General features: G+C 34.4%; 7 protein-coding genes across 7 annotated transcripts; 4 read left to right on the top strand and 3 right to left on the bottom strand.

The window, feature by feature from the left end:
- Positions 1–231: 231 nt before the first annotated feature.
- dst4 (putative protein serine/threonine kinase) lies at positions 232–4,547 on the top strand (the record flags this gene model as incomplete). The annotated part of the gene is made up of 6 exons (XM_004358863.1): positions 232–430; positions 573–805; positions 876–1,391; positions 1,716–2,447; positions 3,138–3,673; positions 3,773–4,547. The coding sequence occupies 6 exons, from the start codon at positions 232–234 to the stop codon at positions 4,545–4,547; spliced, it is 2,991 nt and encodes a 996-aa protein (XP_004358920.1).
- A 76-nt stretch (positions 4,548–4,623) lies between these two features.
- DFA_00942 (uncharacterized protein) lies at positions 4,624–5,539 on the bottom strand (the record flags this gene model as incomplete). The annotated part of the gene is made up of 2 exons (XM_004358862.1): positions 4,624–4,998; positions 5,078–5,539. 2 exons carry the CDS (start codon positions 5,537–5,539, stop codon positions 4,624–4,626), a joined length of 837 nt encoding a protein of 278 aa, XP_004358919.1.
- Positions 5,540–5,639: 100 nt separating this feature from the next.
- DFA_00941 (HesB/YadR/YfhF domain-containing protein) lies at positions 5,640–6,521 on the top strand (the record flags this gene model as incomplete). The annotated part of the gene is given in 5 exon segments (XM_004358861.1): positions 5,640–5,687; positions 5,902–6,099; positions 6,163–6,290; positions 6,388–6,485; positions 6,505–6,521. 5 exon segments carry the CDS (start codon positions 5,640–5,642, stop codon positions 6,519–6,521), a joined length of 489 nt encoding a protein of 162 aa, XP_004358918.1.
- Positions 6,522–6,583: 62 nt separating this feature from the next.
- DFA_00940 (uncharacterized protein) lies at positions 6,584–10,109 on the bottom strand (the record flags this gene model as incomplete). The annotated part of the gene is made up of 7 exons (XM_004358860.1): positions 6,584–7,876; positions 7,959–8,585; positions 8,643–8,783; positions 8,860–8,973; positions 9,063–9,497; positions 9,587–9,730; positions 9,798–10,109. The coding sequence occupies 7 exons, from the start codon at positions 10,107–10,109 to the stop codon at positions 6,584–6,586; spliced, it is 3,066 nt and encodes a 1,021-aa protein (XP_004358917.1).
- Positions 10,110–10,302: 193 nt separating this feature from the next.
- DFA_00939 (uncharacterized protein) lies at positions 10,303–11,191 on the top strand (the record flags this gene model as incomplete). The annotated part of the gene is made up of 2 exons (XM_004358859.1): positions 10,303–10,766; positions 10,864–11,191. 2 exons carry the CDS (start codon positions 10,303–10,305, stop codon positions 11,189–11,191), a joined length of 792 nt encoding a protein of 263 aa, XP_004358916.1.
- Positions 11,192–11,404: 213 nt separating this feature from the next.
- Positions 11,405–12,982, bottom strand: DFA_00938 (uncharacterized protein; the record flags this gene model as incomplete). The annotated part of the gene is made up of 1 exon (XM_004358858.1): positions 11,405–12,982. The coding sequence occupies one exon, from the start codon at positions 12,980–12,982 to the stop codon at positions 11,405–11,407; it is 1,578 nt and encodes a 525-aa protein (XP_004358915.1).
- Positions 12,983–14,595: 1,613 nt separating this feature from the next.
- Positions 14,596–17,844, top strand: DFA_00937 (uncharacterized protein; the record flags this gene model as incomplete). Its single annotated transcript, XM_004358857.1, has 2 exons — positions 14,596–14,620; positions 14,672–17,844. 2 exons carry the CDS (start codon positions 14,596–14,598, stop codon positions 17,842–17,844), a joined length of 3,198 nt encoding a protein of 1,065 aa, XP_004358914.1.
- Between the last annotated feature and the right edge of the window lie 183 nt (positions 17,845–18,027).

The following is an 18,027-nucleotide window of genomic DNA, read 5'->3' as shown; positions in this document are numbered from 1 at the left end:
TTGCAGCAAAATCGATTGCTCCATCCACACCACCACTTTTTAAACTGACATCCATCCACATCCATCCTATTCATATTTTGAACAGTCATCCATCCAACCATCCAACCAACCAACCAAACCAACCAATCAACCAACTGACTTGCTCGAGCAACTAGATTATAAATATATTGGCAACAAAAAATATTAATACCAACATTTTTCCAAAGGAGAAACAAAAAAAAAATTCCAAAAATGAATTTTATGTTTGATAGTGATTTTATAGACGTTGTACATCATCAAAAGCAATCATCATCATCATCATCGTCGTCGTCATCGTCGTCATCGGATGATCAACAACAACAAGAACAACAGGAAGATATAATAATTGGTGGATACCCAATTAATAAATATTTTAATTCACCATTCTTTAAATACCCACCACAGAAAATGAGTAAGTTAACAACAACCAACAACAATCAAAGAATAATAATAATAATAATAATGCAGAAACTATTACTATTGTCAAAATACAAATTCATTGAACTAACATTATCGTCATCATCATCATCATACTATAATTTAATCAATTTTAGCATGTTTACCACACAAAGATCATTATATTGTTAATAGACAATTAAAATTAGAGAAAAAGGTAAATACATACAACTTTACCACGAGCAACAAGATTTTTGGCCACGAGGACAAGACAATCCCAAATTTACCTCCATCATTTAAATTGATGGCACCACTCTACCAATTACCAAAAGAAGAACAATTAGGTCAAACTTCTCTAATCCCACATGGTTTAAGTTTATTTAGTTCAAATGTAAATAGAAAGAAATATTTTTTTTGAAGAACATTGTATTAATTTTTTTTTTTTTTTTATAATATTATAGTTACAAGGATTAATTAATCAAAAAATAATGAGTAGAAAAAATATTGAATTAGATTCTGTTGAAAAATACAAGGATTTAATAGTTGTACAGAATGAACCAAGAATCTTGGAGAGATTCAAAACTGTAGAGGAGATTAATAATTTTGCATGGTTAAATGATGAGGAATTTGGTAGACAGAGACTGCAGGGAATTAATGGTGGACAATTGTGCAAGTTGACACGTAGCATGTGGAATGAAAGATCGTACGACAAGATATTCGATATTAGCAAGTCTAGACCTATCATGGACGACATTACACGCAACCCAACTGGATTCAGTTTCAATGAACTGTTGGACAAGGGCTACTTGTTTGTCATTGACTATGGTATGTTGGGTGACCAAGAGTACTTTGACAATGCCCTAAAGTTTGATAGATACGTGTCGTCGCCAGTCGCCATATTCTTTGTCGACGAGCATCGTGCTGGAAAGTTGTATCCGTTGGCCATCAAGATACTCAAGAATGACCCAGAGTCGCCTGTATTTACCCCTAGCAATACCGAGTGGGAATGGTTGTTTGCCAAGATTTGGTTCCAGTCTGCCGACGGCCAACACATGGAGTTTATCACACACCTCTACGAATGCCATCTTTTGGGCGAGGTGTTTTGCATTGCTACCCATCGCACGCTCTCTGACTCGCATCCTATCTACCAGCTACTCCATCCACACTTTCATCTATTGTTGGATATTAACTGGCGTGCTCGTGGCCATTTGCTTGGCAAGGACGGTCCCATCGACACGCTCCTCGGCGGTGGTAGTATCGGCGCACTCACCTTTATCGGCAAGTTCAACACCACTTACCAGTGGACCGACAATACCTTTATCAACCGTCTCAAGCGCAACAACATGCTCGACAGTGACTCGGTCTCTGACGGTGCCGCTGCCTATTCGTCCTATTCACCACTCGCCAACTACCATTTCAGAGACGATGGTTTGCGTGTCTACAACGCCATCTACCAACTCGTGCACAATGTACTGTCGGTGTTTTACCAAGTCGAGCAAGACGTTGACAAGGACTTTGAGCTACACGCTTGGATCAAGGAACTGACCAGCGAACGTGGCGGTCAAATCAAAGGCCTGTTTAGTGCCACCGTCCTTGAAAGTGGCGGCTACAAGTTCAAGGACATTGTCGAGTTGGTGACCGACATTATGTTTCGTTTAACCGTAGAGCATTCCATTGGCAACCATGGCCAATGGGACATGTATGGCTTTACACCCAACGTACCCGGTGCCCTTTACATGGACCCACGTAAAATCCGATTGCCCGGTACCCACATTTCACTTGAAACCATTGTCGGCGCACTGCCACCCGTCCACGAGTCACTCAGCCAAATCACCATCACCCATCTCCTCTCCAACACCGACACTGGTCTTCCATCACTAGCCGATGTCTCGTACCAATTCGAACGACTACACGATGCCAAACTCAATCGTGCCATCTCCTCCTTCCGATCACAATTACAATCCATCTCGAATGACATTGAAATTCGAAACTCTTCCGTTTTCACACCCTACAGTTATATTGATCCAAAGAAAGTTTGTAGTAGTATTTTTATTTAATTTATTTTATTTATTTCAAAAAAAAATCAAAATCAAAATCAAAATATATTGTATATATTATATTTATACACACACACACACACAAAATACTAATAATAATAATAATAATAATCAATCAACCAATCAACCATTTTACTAATAACACATGATAATAATAATAATAATAATAATAATAACATTCAATGTTTAATAAATACTAATAATAATCAAAAGAAGAAATGATAAACATTTTGTTCGAACAAAGTAAATCATTTCATTTTTCAAAATAATACCTATATCTAATACAAAGTTGTTTTGTTTATTTATTTGATTTAAATTCTATTTTTAAAAAAAGATAGATAGTATCTGTCTAATTATCTATCTATCTTGCATTGTGGTCGTGGTGAGCCACACGATGAGAATTGGTCGGCAATCACGATCGCAAAAATAATTTCATTTTTTCAAAGCTTTTTTTTTGTGTTTGTGAGGAGAAAGTTACACTAAAAACTACTTACTTACTGTCCCTCATATATATATATATTTATATTTGTATAATATTTAATTTTACTATCAATCATCTTTCTTTTTCATTTTATTTACACCTCAATCAGTTACAGTAGCAAAGAAGAGTAAAACATACATTACTATTACTATTACATTACAACTATTACATCATATTAGATTTAGACAACAATGTCATTAAATGCAGATATATCACAAGAAGATCCTGAACAATTGTTTAGGGTTTTAGAAGTGATAGGACAAGGATCATTTGGAGTTGTATGCACATGTGTCAATACAGTCACCAACAATATTGTAGCTATAAAGTTTCTAGAGATGGAGCCCGATGAAAACAATCAGAGTTTGAAAAGAGAAATCACCATTCTAAAGGAGACGTCAGAGTGTCCATGCATTGTACAGTACCACGGTTGCTATCTCAAGGACAGCAATCTGATGATCGTCATGGAGTATTGTGACGGTGGCTCCGTCCTCGATATCATGCAAATGTGTCAAAGAAAATTAACAGAGAACCAAATAGCAGCCATTCTACACAACGTCATAGAGGGTTTGATCTACCTCCACTCCAACAAAATATTACATCGAGATGTAAAGGCTGGTAACGTCTTGTTGACTCGAAAAGGAAAGGGAAAGTTAAGTGATTTTGGTGTCTCTGCTATTCTTGTAAATACTGGTATGAAACAAAAAACAGTAGTTGGTTCACCGTATGTTAAAGAAAAAATATAATATAATAGACAGAAAGAGTAAAATAAGAATATATAAACTAATTCACTCTTTCTTTTCTTTTTTTTCCTCAATTTTAGATATTGGATGAGTCCAGAAGTAATTTCAACACCAAAGGGATCGTCTGGATACGATTTCAAAGCAGATATATGGTCATTGGGTATTACAGCCATTGAGATGGCAGATGGCAAGCCCCCACATTTTAATATGAACCCAATTAAAGTCATTTTTGTAATTCCTCTTCGTAATCCACCAACATTTGAAAAGCCAAGCGATTGGTCACCCGAGTTTAACGATTTTATCTCGGTATGTCTCAACAAGGAGGCCGACAAGAGACCAACGGCCACCGAACTTCTCAACCATCCATTCATCCAGAGAGGCAAAAATAACACAACCCAAATCATTTCAGAGTTGGTCGAGGAATGTATTCCCGTCATGGAAGAGTATAGAAGAAAAAAAGCAGAAGAAGAAGAGGCTGATGACGGCGACACTTCCAACTCGGCCGGTGTCAAGCAAGGCACTCTTTTGCGTATCAACACAATTACCAACCGTGCAACCGTCGAAAACGATGAAGAAGATGGTGGCAATGGTGGAACTTTTATTCACCACTCGGACGACGAAGACAATGGCAATGGTGGAACCGTCATCTTTTCCGATACTGTCAAGGGCGGTTCCGTTGTATTTAGAGGTTCATTAGCAGATAAATTTTCAAAAGCAAATATAAATAGTGATGATTATGATGAAGAGGATGAAGAGGAGGATGAAGAAGAAGAGGATGAAGATGAAGAAGGAAGTTATGATACAGGTTCAGTTATTTATACAAAAGAACAATTGGACTCCCTAAGACAACAATAAAAATTGGTTAAACAAAGAAAAGAAAAGAAATAGAAAAGAAATAGATATATATATATATATATTTAGGTTTGATGATTTAATTTTTATTATCATTATTACTATCACTATTATAATTTGGAATATTTTTTTCCAACCATTTTGTTTTAATATAATCATTAAACATTTTTTCCATTGCAATAATGTCTTCTTTGGTTTCTCTAATCTCTCTATCAACTTTTTCATCTGGTGTTTCCTTTTTCTTTTTCTTTCTCTCTGGCATTGTAAATGGATCCGATTTTCTTTTTTCAAATTCACCAGAGTTCTTGTATCGTTCCAATTGTCCTGGTGATAATTTATCTTCAATTGATTTGGCATTAAATAAATCTCTTACTGCCATTTCCCATTTATAAATAATTGGTCTAACTGGATATCCTAACCATTCTGATAATATTCTATCATGAAATTCTTTAATCTACAAAGAAAAGAGAATGATTATTATTAGGTTATGGTCAATAATATTATTATTACTATTGATTATCTATTATACATACTGGTGTTGCAGCAGTTTCAGTATCTGCATCTCCATAATCCATAATTAAACAAAGATAGGTTGATATTGTACATGTTACAGTGAATAGTATATTACCAGTTCTCCTACTCATCAATGGTTTCGCCAATTTATGTTCCATCCATTCACTATTTATAGCGATAGGTGCTCCTCTTGATTCTAACTTTGGCATTTCTGGTTTGGTTTGTGTAGTAGCTCCAACTTGATTTTTAGGGGTTTGTATATTTGGTTGTGAAGAGGAAGAGGAAGAGGAAGAAGATTGTTGTGAAGATGAATTAGTTGTACAATATGATAAATAGGATTGTGAAGAGGATTGTGAAGAGGTCGCAGATGTTAGGAAAGATACATTATCGATATCAACAAATGTACGAGTTATATTCTGTAGGTTCAATCTTGTAGTCGATCGACTGAATTGATCATTGTTAATCAATGATGAATAGTTCATTGAGTTTTATAAATGTATATATCCCTTTAACTGGTAGAGAGAGATAGGTTGTGAAATAGAATGATACTCGATCGAAGAAGAATTTTGAAAACAACTAATGATGATTCGTCCAAGTCATTATTCAAATTCAAATTTGCTTAACGATAAAGTAACAACAACAACACATCTGAATTAATTAATTAGTTGTTTAGATAATAGACCAGTAGTAGTATTAGTATTAGTTAAAATATACATACATACAACAATCAATGCTAAGACAATCATTTAAATTGTCTAATTTAGTTAGATCAGCAGCAACCCACACACCCAACGTCAGTGCATCCAACAACAGGGTCATTCAACAAAACATCATTACAAACAAGACATCTACATCCTTTTCTTATTATCCTTTATCATCTCTATCTCTCCATCAACATCAATTATCTTTTAATGATTTCTTATCCTCCTCCTCCTCATCCTCTTCTGTAAAATATTATTCCTCCTCCTCTTCTTCTTCTATACCAAAACTTGAAAGCGATACAAATGAATACGAGATTCAAATTACCGAACGATGTTCAAATGTAATGTTTACAATCGATTCATCAACAGAATATACAATAACTGACATTTGATATTATTTAAAGGAATTAAATAGAGTTAAAAATGAAATTAAAGATGAAGAAACCAGACTTAGAGTGATGGTAGATACTGGTGGTTGTAGTGGTTTCCAATATATCATTAAAGTTGATAAAAATCTTCAAGAAGATGATGTGTAAGTACAATTTAAACATTCTATAAATAATAATATATTGGTCCATTCAATTCAAGTTTCTCACTGGATCCATTTATCTTTTTTTTCTTTTTCATAGAGTATTTATTAAAGATGGAGCAGAAGTAATTATCGATAAGATATCATTGGATATGATGAAGGGTTCGGTCATTGATTATGAATCTGAATTGATGAGAAGTAGCTTTTGTGTTGCAAGTAATCCAAATACCATAAAATCATGCGGTTGTAAAATATCATTTGATTTAAAGAAAAAATAAACATTTACCATATATTGTTTATTTAAAATAATCTTCGGCACTAACAATATTTAAAGTTGGTTTACCATTTTCACCATTAAAATTGTCAACGATGGCTTGAATATTGGAAATATCAGAAGATACCAATGAAAAGTATGATTTGGTATCGTCAAACAAATCGACCAAGTATTTGGACATGGATTCCTTCATGTCTTGTTCATTTACCTGAGGTATCAAGGAAAGGATTCCATGGAATCCATTTGGTCCCCATTTTCTTAAAGTGTTGAGAACCGATTGTTGATAGGTTTTGAAAATCGTACTAAATCTTGATGATTGATCGTAAACGGTTTGACTTCTTGCCCCAATTACCCATTGTGCATCCAATTCATTCTTTAGAGCATTTGAAACAATATCCTTTGATATCTTGAATGCCATATTTGGATCTGAGCTTCTGTGACATTTAAAAATTAAAAATCCTTCTTCAACCTCTACACTGAGATCTGGTGAGTAACAATAACCAGAACCTCTTAGCAATTTCCAAATGGGACCTTCCATTTGAGTAAAATAGTTGGTGGCAACTACCAAAGAGGCGTATTCTTTGGTAATAACTTGACTATAGTCTAGGGCAAGTGGAACAACACGATAGAAATGAGATGATCCTGTTCCAGGGATGAACAACACATCGGCTTGTGCTTTTGTCATTGCTTGTAAATCACGTACTTCATATTGGAAGAATGGTTCTGGACGGACAGCAGCAGCAGATGTAGACTCTTCTTCTTTTTCAAATATAATTTCCCATGGTTTCTTTGGGTTGTCCAAACTGTAGATGTTACCAGCTACTTGAATGGTGATGTTTGCTGGATCGTTGAGAAGTTGTTTGATGGTTTCAAGTGCGTCAATGTGCTTTTGGATCATTTCCTTGTCTTGATTTTCAAAGTCTTGTAGAATCTTGGTCAAGAGGACAAATTGTTTTTGGAAGTTTTGTTGGACCAAGTTTGAGGACTCCTTGTCAAAGTTGTGGTGTTCATGCAATTTACGAGCAACTTCTGGAGCATCATTTCTCTCTGATGGGATTTCATCCAAACATTGTTGAACTATAACCTTTATACGTGATTCATCAAATATAATATCCTTGAAAATCGATCCAATCAAATCAATGCCATCTTCATAATTCTCCTTGACCAAAATGAACTTTCCACTCATATACTGTTCAAAGCAAAAAGAGAAACCATTTTTGAAATCATTTTCAATAAAATGATCCAATAATAACATTTCAACTTCTTCATGACTAATAATTTCTTCTTCTTCATCTGTTTCTCCTTTAATTGGTGACTAAAAAAATAAATAAATACAATGTTAGAAACAAATCTTAATATTTAAAAATATTTTTTTCTTTTTCTTTTTTTTTACATACAAGGAAGAATAATTGAGAAAATAATTCCAAATAGGGACGAATATGATTTGGAAGATTACGAGTATTAAAAAACATTAAGATTTGAATGAATAGGGTCTTTTCAAAATGACTGAATTGCATTTGGAATGGTAATGTTTTTGAACTATCAGAAGTGATATAGTCGACCAGCTTCTTGTGATCTTGATCGTCAACGAGTGGTTTATCATCGCAAACAGTGACAAGTTGGTGGAAACGAATAGAGTTTGGTGATGGAGACTCTATTTGGTACTTTGACCAATCATCAATGGGTGTGTCATTGAATGTCTTGGCGTCTTGAATTTGTTGACCAAGTTCTTTTAGTTTAGTTTCGCCGAGATCTTGAATTTGTTTTTCTAATCTCTTCTTTTCCGTCTCTAATATCTTTACCGATTCCTCTTTTGATGGTTTGGCCATAAAAAAGGCAGATGGAGACTTTAGGTAGATACGATCGATAATATCCAACCAATATTGTTCGTCTTTTTCCAAAAACAAATCAAAATGGAAACTTAAAAGGTTTCCAAACTCTGTTGGTCCTTTTGAATAAACAAAATCAATTGCTACATTATCAGATATTAAATTTTCTGGTGATTTTTCTAATGAAAATAATGTCTAAAAAGAATTTTAAAATGAATATAATTATATTGGTTTTATAATATTTTTCCTTACCTTTTGTTTACTTTGTTCAATGATTGATCTCATTCTTTCAATATCAAATTCCTTTTCTTCAACTAATCTTTTCATAATTTCTAAAAATTTATCTTTAATTTGATCCATTCTATCAACTGAACAATTTGAAAAATAAATACTCTAAGAAAAGAAAAAGATTATTAATATATATTCATATTTTGTTATTTGTTATTTGTTATTGTTTTTAGTTACATACATGAATAATTTTATGACGTTCTTGATCATATCCAACAACATCTGATGCATATGGTTCTTCGATATCAACCATTTCACCTCCAACTGGACTAGTTACACCATCAGTTAAGTAATCCTTTTTTTAATAAAACAATTAATAGTTAATATAGTTATAGCTTGATGATCAATATTAACTAATTATTATTATTAATATTTTTTACATACATTTAAAACAGAAATAGCAGCAATTAATTCATGTTGATCATAATTGATATCACCATTAAAACAAAGATAACAATCACCAACGGTTTCATCCTCTGATGGGAAATTGACAGTCTTTACAATGTCTTGACTAAAAAGAGTAGGTTGAACGGAGAATGGACGAGGTGCTGGTGGTAAAGTACCACGTGATAAGATCTTTGCTTCCATTTTCTCGATGGATTTGAAAACATCTTGACTATTGACAGCTCCAACAATCAAAATGGCAACATTATCTGGTCTGTAAAAGGTTTTGTGGAATTGTCTTACAGTCTCTGACTTTAAAGATCTAAGATCTTCCAATTTTCCACCAGTTTCATATTTAAATCCACAATCTGATGTATAAATATATTTGGTAGCTTCATTAATCAACATATTTCCTTTTTTTGTTTCAACTTCTTGCTAACAAAAATAAAGAATAAAAGGGTTAAGATTAATGACAGGCACGAGAGATATATATATATATATATATATATATACATATACTTTACCATTTCACTATAAACTACACCAGAATTTTTACCTTCACCATTGATATGATGTACTTCAGTAAGGAAACCTTGATCAGTAAGTGTTGGATACAAAACATGATCCAAAAAGATTGGTAATGCAGTCAAGAAACCTTCAGTTCCTGCCTGAGAGAGAGAGAGAGGTGTTAGAGATATATAGATTTATATCATTGTCATATATAGTTGGTCTTACAGTTTTTAAAGTATATGCAGTATGATCTACATCAGTCCAAGCATTGGTTCCATTGGCAAAACACTTGGTCGAGGTGATATCCAAGAAACCTTTGACCGGGTAGTCTTCTGATCCAAGAAAGATAAGATGTTCGAGAGTGTGTGGACATCCATCATGAGAACTTGCTTCAGTTGGAATAAAGATGTAGCCATTTGTAAAAGGGTTGACCGAGTTGGCAAGGTAAATGGTCAAACCACTAGATGACTTGTATTTCTCAACATCGATTAAATTTGATACTGTTAATGATTCTAATAATTTATATTCTGCTTTCATCTCTCTATATATATAAATGTATAAATGTATAAGAGTGTTTGAAATGAAATGAATGAACCGAAATGAACTACACTTACTTATTTAACTCGAAAATTCGAAATAATTCAAAATTAATCAAAAGCTTTCATTCATTGATCTTTTAATACTAGTATCATTATTATCTCTATCTAAGAAGTATAGAAAGTATAAAAGAATGAGTAATCAACCATCATCAAATGATGGTCATCATCATCATCATCAACAACAACATCAACATGGACAACAAAATATATCAACAACATTTCTAAGTGCACAACCAAGTATGCATCAACCACAAGGAGTAATGTCAGCTCCACCAACAACTACATCATCACCGATTGGTGGATTTGCTAGTACTGCATCACCCAATTCATCTACTGTCAATGTTGCACCATCATCACAATCAACACCCGCAACACCCATCTCTACCAATACACCATCTACCATCATGCCATCTCATACATCAACAACAGCGACAACAACAACACAAATACCTCAAAAAGAAGTTTCAACAAGTTCATTTGAATTTCTCTATATAGAATTGGTTGATTATATCATCAAATCAAGTAATGATAAAACACAAACCTTTAAAAAGTTGGAAAAGATGGGTTTCAAAGTTGGTTATAAAATGGTTGAAAGGTATTGAATGAAATGAATTGAAATAGAATATACTCTATCTCTCTCTCTCTCTTATTCTCTCTCTTACTTACTTTATTCAATTTCTATCTATATATAGATTATGTTTAGATTTACCATTATTCCCAGAGGTATTGGAAATTGTAAAATTTATTTGTAGATCATTTTGGACGGCAGTATTTAAGAAATCGATTGATGGTCTCAAAGCAAATAGAAAGGGTGTATTTGTCATGACTGATCAAAAATTCCAATGGTTATTACATCTTTCCTATGATCCAACATCAACAAACAAAGATTGTTCAGAGTATGTTCAATTTGCTGTTGGTCTAATTAAAGGTGCAATGTCAAATTTTGGTTATAAATGTATGGTTACTTTTGAAATTCAACAAATGCACGCTGTTGTGTTTACTATAAAATTGGAATCTTAAAAAAATAATAATCAAATAAATAAAAAGATTGATTGTAAAGTATTATATTTAGAAAAAAGGTATTATATATTATGGGGTATTTCGATTTTATTTGATTTGTACTATATTTACATTGGATTGGAAAAATAAATAATTAATTATTATTATTTGTTTGAACTATTATTATTATATACTATTATATATATATTATTATTATTATTTAATATTGTTTAACTAAGAATCATCATTTGATGTATCCTTTTGGAAAAATAAAGATTGTGGAATTAATTGATGTGAATAAATATTGGATGACATGATGAGTGATGGATGGAGATGATGAGATGGGGAGGTGGCAGAGATGAATTGATGTTTTGGTGAACTGGCAGAAATGGGTTGATAACGTGCTGAAAGATAGTCTACTGGATACTTGACCGAGCAGACATTGTATTGATACTGATTAGTGCTGTTAAAGATGGGTGAACAGTAGAGATAGGACTGGGCCAAATTCTCCTTTTCTTCTGGTAATTGTTGCCAATAGTCTTTGAGAGACAAAGACGACACGGATCTAATATCGATTGGTAACCCAGTGTCACAGTCCCACTTGGTCAAGAGGATGACGGATCTGGTGGGCATGAGCATACGTCCGATTGGTTGAATGTCCCATCGGTAGACTTTGACACGGTCAAGTGTGGTGAGTACCTGCTTATTGTCAATCGTGTCGGTCTGGAGTATTCTGCTGTGGACGCGACCCACAAATGGACGTGGGGCACGCTTAATGAGCTTGATCTCGCGTTCGAGCTGGAGGTAGTTTCCAAATGCCTCAAAGATGGCTTGTAGCTGGTCGTCGTCCTGTTGGTTGAACCAGAACGGTAGGCTGGTACTGCCATTCTTGCCGCTGTTGAGCGAGTTTCGTAGTGCGTCGTGGATCTCTTGGTTGATGCGGTCTTGGAAGCCGACCGACCCCTTGAGTGGGCTGTCCTCGTCGTCAGTCTCGATGTAAAAGTGGTTGACTGGTGACGTGGGTGGTGTGATGGGTGTCTTGCTGCGTTGTGGACTCTTAAACTCAAACGAGTAGTTGAGGGGAGGCAAGAAATCACTGAAATCCTCGCAATTGGAAAAGTCGTGGATATCATTTCGATCGTCAAAATCGTCAAATGCAGAGTCGGATGAATCTGAATCTGATTGATCGTCTGAATATGAATCTGATTCTTCTTGATCGTCGTCGTCATCAGAGGCAGTCAACATGAATCTCTTGTGAAGTATGGCACCACTACTCTTTCTAAGATTGATTCTTTCTGATTCTTCTTCATCACTTTCACTTTCATCATCGTAATCTTCTTCAGACTCATCGTCTGTAGAGTCGTCAAGATCACTAAACTCTTCATCGGACGAATCACTTTGATCCGACTCTGTCATGGAATCCTCAGAGTCGGACAGACATTGATTACTGCTACTATAAATGTGACTAGTTGCAACTCCACTACTTTCACTGATTTGTTCTTGACTACTAATAATGCAATCTTGTTCTGTTTGTTGATCTGGTTGTTGTTGTTGATCTGGTTGTTGATGTTGATGATCCATATCATCTTTTTGTTGTTGTTGTTGTAGTTGTTGAGATTTCTTTAACATTTCAGTACTACGATTGATAGGTGTAGCAATAGCAACAGCTGGTACTACGATATCATCATCGTTTAATGAAAGGATTTCTAATCCCTCGACGAGAGATTGAATTTGATGTGGAGACATTTTGGCTACTGCTGCTGCTTGATCTTGTAAAGTTTGTGGTGGTGACTGATACAATACAGATTGCATATTCTTCCTTGCAATAGGAGGACGGGGTATGGTTGTGGTTGTTGTTGTTGTGGTGGGATAATATCTTGTTTAAGCTATTGAGGCTATCTTTTTGATTCTACCAAAATGGAGTAGATTTATAGTTATCGGGCTGATCGTCGGTACAATTGCACCAGTGATGTTGAACAAATGAATAGTTGTTGTTGATGATTAATAATTCCTTTGCTTCAACTGATGTACTGGCCATTATAAATATTAGATATAAAAATAGTCTGTTGTTGTTTTGGATAAAGAGTGTCTTTTATAAAGGTTGTTTGCTTTGCTTGAAAATTATTGTATTGATTTTGACTGAGATCTATATGCTTGTCTTTATCAATATAATATTATTAAAATATATAGTAGTAGTTTTTAAAATGAATGGATGTTTAAAAAAAATTTAAAATATAGTATGTTTGTTTGTTTGTTTGTTTGCTTTAGGTTTATACAAGTGTTTTAAAAAAAGTGAAGCAGTTGTATAAATAAATTTAAAGTGATTATTATTATTATTATTATACTACTGCTAGTTCTGTGTTTTGTGCTCTTCTTCTCTTCTTAGTTTTTTGTAACTCTCTCTCTCTCTCAATACTATCTAATGTGTCGTATTATTATTATATATTGAGCTTGGGGTGTATGTGTTCAACTTCTTCTTCTTCTTCTTATTCTTAGTTTGGTTGTATTGCTGTCTACTTGATTTCTTCTAATAGATAAATCTGTTGTATCTGTGTGTGATGTGTTTATATATATAAATTAATTGTTTGTTTGTTTGGTTTTGTACAAGATTTAAAATAATGAGAATAAAAAATTGTCTTTTGTCATATGATTGTTTGTGGAGGTGAAAAAAAAATGAAAATTTGTTGGGAATGGGTTTTTTGCTTTGTTTTCATCGAACATGCTTGGCAGTTGTGTTATGATGATGGTGATTGTGATTGAATGATTGTTGTACTTTTGTTTTCAAGATTGGGTGTACTAACTACCCGCCCGTTCGTCCATGGCATTTGATATCAAATTGGGTATGGAACCAAGTAAGTACACACAAACATAAAAAATCAAGATAAAAGGTAGCTATCGGTTTGGGCTTCTTCTCTCTTGTTCTTTAAAGAATACGATTCTCTCTCAATTCCAGATCAAGATATAAAAAAAAAGATATTTTATTTTTTATTGATGGATTAATTTAAATTAAAATTCTAAGCAAATATAAATATAAATAATAAGTAATAATACTTATACTTATTCCAAGGAACAAGGAGGAGATTGAAAAGTTGGGTTGCGCATATATATATTTTTGAAAAAAAAAAAATTAGAAAAAAAAAAAAAATAGTTTTCTCATCAATGAGAGCTAGTGAGAAAACTTGTACTTCCTTTATTTCTTTATCCGAAGTTCTTCTTCCTTTTATCTTTTAACGAACTTCAAGATTTATATAATCACTATCCATACCTCGATCGAGTATTAACCGTTCTACTTGTACATACACAACAAGCCAACCAACACCGACTATATCGTTCATGATACAAGATCTGTGACTTGTAATATAAGATAAGAATATTAGAAAGATAACAGGTGACACTATATCTATCTGATAACAATATATTTATAAATGGAACAGAGTCAATACATTCAAAGTATGTTGGCATAGTAGACTGTAAACCTTGACATCTTAACATCTTCACTAGTGACTAACATTCATTCGCATTCATTCATTGTTACCATAGGGTTGTTGACTAAAAAGCCAACAGATTTTATAGAGTTTTCAAATACCAAGAGAATACCAAAACCAGTGTTGGTCAGTACAGTGCCAAACTGTGTTCAACCTGGGTCGCCTATGGTGATTCGAGGTGATGGATTAAAACCCTTTCCTGGCATGTCACACTTTTTACATGTCGAGTTGATTCCCAGTGAGAACATTGCCATCAAGGAGCCGATCCATGTGCCATCATACGACATCAATCCATGTTGCGATAAATGCATATTTATTGCTACGCCAGAGGATTTGGCTCCAGGTACCTACAATCTTCGTATTGGCCTTCAAGTTAAAAAGATGGATCATTATCTACAACACGATCGTGTATTTCAAACATTAAGTGTTGATCCATTTGAAGAAATTAAAAAACAACAAAGCCAACAACAACAAAGTCAACAACAACATCAACCTCTACAAAATATTGATACCCAAAATACTAATATCGAGTTTAATCAACAACAACAACAACAACAATCTCAACCTCAACAACAAATTGAATCACAACCACCACAACTACAACCTGAAGAACAACCTAATATTACCAATGATAATAATAATACTAAAGAAGATGATGAAATGGTTATTGATGAACACCAACCAATGTTGGAAGTTGACGATTCTTCCATGGTAGAGACAACAACATCTACAACCAATACAACATTAAGTCAACAACAACAACAAATGGGTGAGGAAAATAATGATGATTCACATTTACAAGTTATTTGGAGTAATTGTTTGGTTATTGTAGTTGATCCATTGACAGGAGATGCAAAGTCTAGACAATCACAACAATTAACGGGAAAGAGATCGCCGCTGGTCTCGAGTACAAAGAGAACTACTAAAAAGTCGAAATCATCGGCGTTGGGTACTGGTAGCAGTTCACAACAAAGTGGTGAAGAAGAGGAACTGTATAATCAAATCATTCATGGTGATACAGAGACTGTTAGACAGTTTATCGAACAGAAAATATCTGAAGGAAAGGTATTTGATTTTAACAAAAAGGATATCGACGGCTTCACAGTAATGCATTATGCGTGCGCATACAAGTGGAATGGGTTGGTAGAGTATTTCATTGGTTGTGGTGCCGATCCAAACCCACAAGACTCTGATGGATGGACACCTCTTCATTGGGCAATCAAAGCTGACAATATGGGTGCCATTCACATCCTCTTGGATAATGCTGCCGATCAATCGGTTCCCAACTATGACAGAATTTACCCAGTCGAAATGGCATATAATAGCGGCTACACCCATATAGCACATGTTTTACATGGAGAGAATCCAATAGATTTAAATCAACAACAACAATTACAAAATAATAATAATAATATAGGTAATAATAGAAAGACCACTGAAATATTTGATCTTTTATCAAATCAACCACCTATTCAACAACAACAACAAAATGTAGATATTAATAATAATAATCAAAATAATCAAAATAATACAAGTACAACAAATAATTTTAATAATAATAATAATAATAGTAATCAACAACAAATGGTACTGGTTGATGATAAAGTATTGGAACCATTTATACCTGTAGATATGACATTGAAACATGGAATCATTGAAAAACATAACAATCCAAAGTTTTTATCATCGGCCGAGAAATTGGGATTGACATCGGCACATAGATCGGCATTAATGGAAGCATTCAAATCTTTGCGTACACTTAGATATAGATTGTTTTGGATCATGTTGAGTAATCCACTCTTTAAAAACTTTTGTCAATGGGATTCGGAAGGCATCCATTTCATCGTTTACAACTCTAGAAACCTGCTCGATGTCTTGGGGTTGTACTTTGGATTGCGTGGATCCAACTCTGCAGTCGACTGGATGAGTCATCTTGCACGTCGCAAGAGTCCACTTAAAAAGGAGATTGCTGCCAGTGGCACCCAGCCAGCCGGTGATTTGTGGACCAATTTGAGACCAGATACATTCAATTCTCAAACCAATCTCGAAAAACTTAAAGATATCACATCGACAGATAAAAAGGACAAGACTACAGGCACTACTCCCAGAGGAAGAGGTAAAAAGAATGGTAATGCTGATCTCAACACTAGTACATCGAGTACCGCTTTGGATGAATCGATGGATTCTAGTTCGATGGATATTTCAACGCCAGGTCCTACACAAGAAATGATGGACGTTTTGACAAAATCAGGTCAACAACAACCTATACCCAATATGTCCAATACTACTCAAATGATGATTGATCAAGCAGCAGCTGCACCAGTGGCCACTACAACCTCTGGAGTAGTATTACCACAACACCAACAAATCAAACTTGAAGCCATTCAACAACATATTCAACAACAAATTCACCAACACCAACAACATCTACAACAACAGCAACATCATGAACAACAACATCAACATCAACAACAACATCATCAACAGCAGCAGCAACAACAACATCACCAACATGAACAACAACAACAAACTTTGGCACCAGTTATTCCAAATGTAGTGCCCGCAAACAACCCAATGATGAATATTATTGATATCAATCATCAACACCAACAACATCAACAACAGCAACCATCACAGTCTCACCACCCGCAGCAGGTACAGCAACAACAACAAGAGGTACAACCTCAACAACAGCAACAGGTACAACAACCTCAACAACAAGAGGTACAACAATCTCAACAACAAGAATCCCATCAATCACACCAAGAACATATCGAACATTCAGAGGTACCAACGACTTTACCATCGAGTCAAGTAGTAAACAATGACAATATTGTAGATCCAAGACAAATTGAAATAGCTTCGGTTGAACAACCAACAATGACCGACAATTCAACCATTCAACCAACACATTTAAATTCTCAACAACAACAACCAACAACACAAAACCCTTTGGTTTTTGAATCCAATTCCACTTTACAAACACTTCAACCACCACAATCTGATGACTGCATACCGCCAGCAAACACTACTACCACTACCACCACTACAGTAGTGGCTCAAGATGAACAGGGAATTCATATTCCAATTTTGGATAATTCCGAACAACCAGTGCCAGAAGAACTTTCAAGTAGTGCTGAACACCAACACCAACAGCAGCAGCAACAACAACAACTACAACAATCCTAACTTCTATATATATACACATAAAACATATCCTTTTTAATATATCTTTTACCAACAGTGGTTAAAAATAGGGGGTTATTTTTCCTCACCAATTGTTTTTTTTTTGGTTATCCATCAGATTTTAAATGAATCCACTCATATCTGGTTGGTTCAATTTATTACTATGCTTTTTTAATTTAGCGAGCT

The sequence above is a fragment of the Cavenderia fasciculata genome (assembly GCF_000203815.1).
Source record: "Cavenderia fasciculata unplaced genomic scaffold Scf_Dfasci-F-a-25c12.r2-5, whole genome shotgun sequence".
Lineage (NCBI taxonomy): Eukaryota > Evosea > Eumycetozoa > Acytosteliales > Cavenderiaceae > Cavenderia > Cavenderia fasciculata.
Note: the sequence above shows the minus strand (reverse complement) of the source record. Positions and strands in the feature narration are given on the sequence as shown.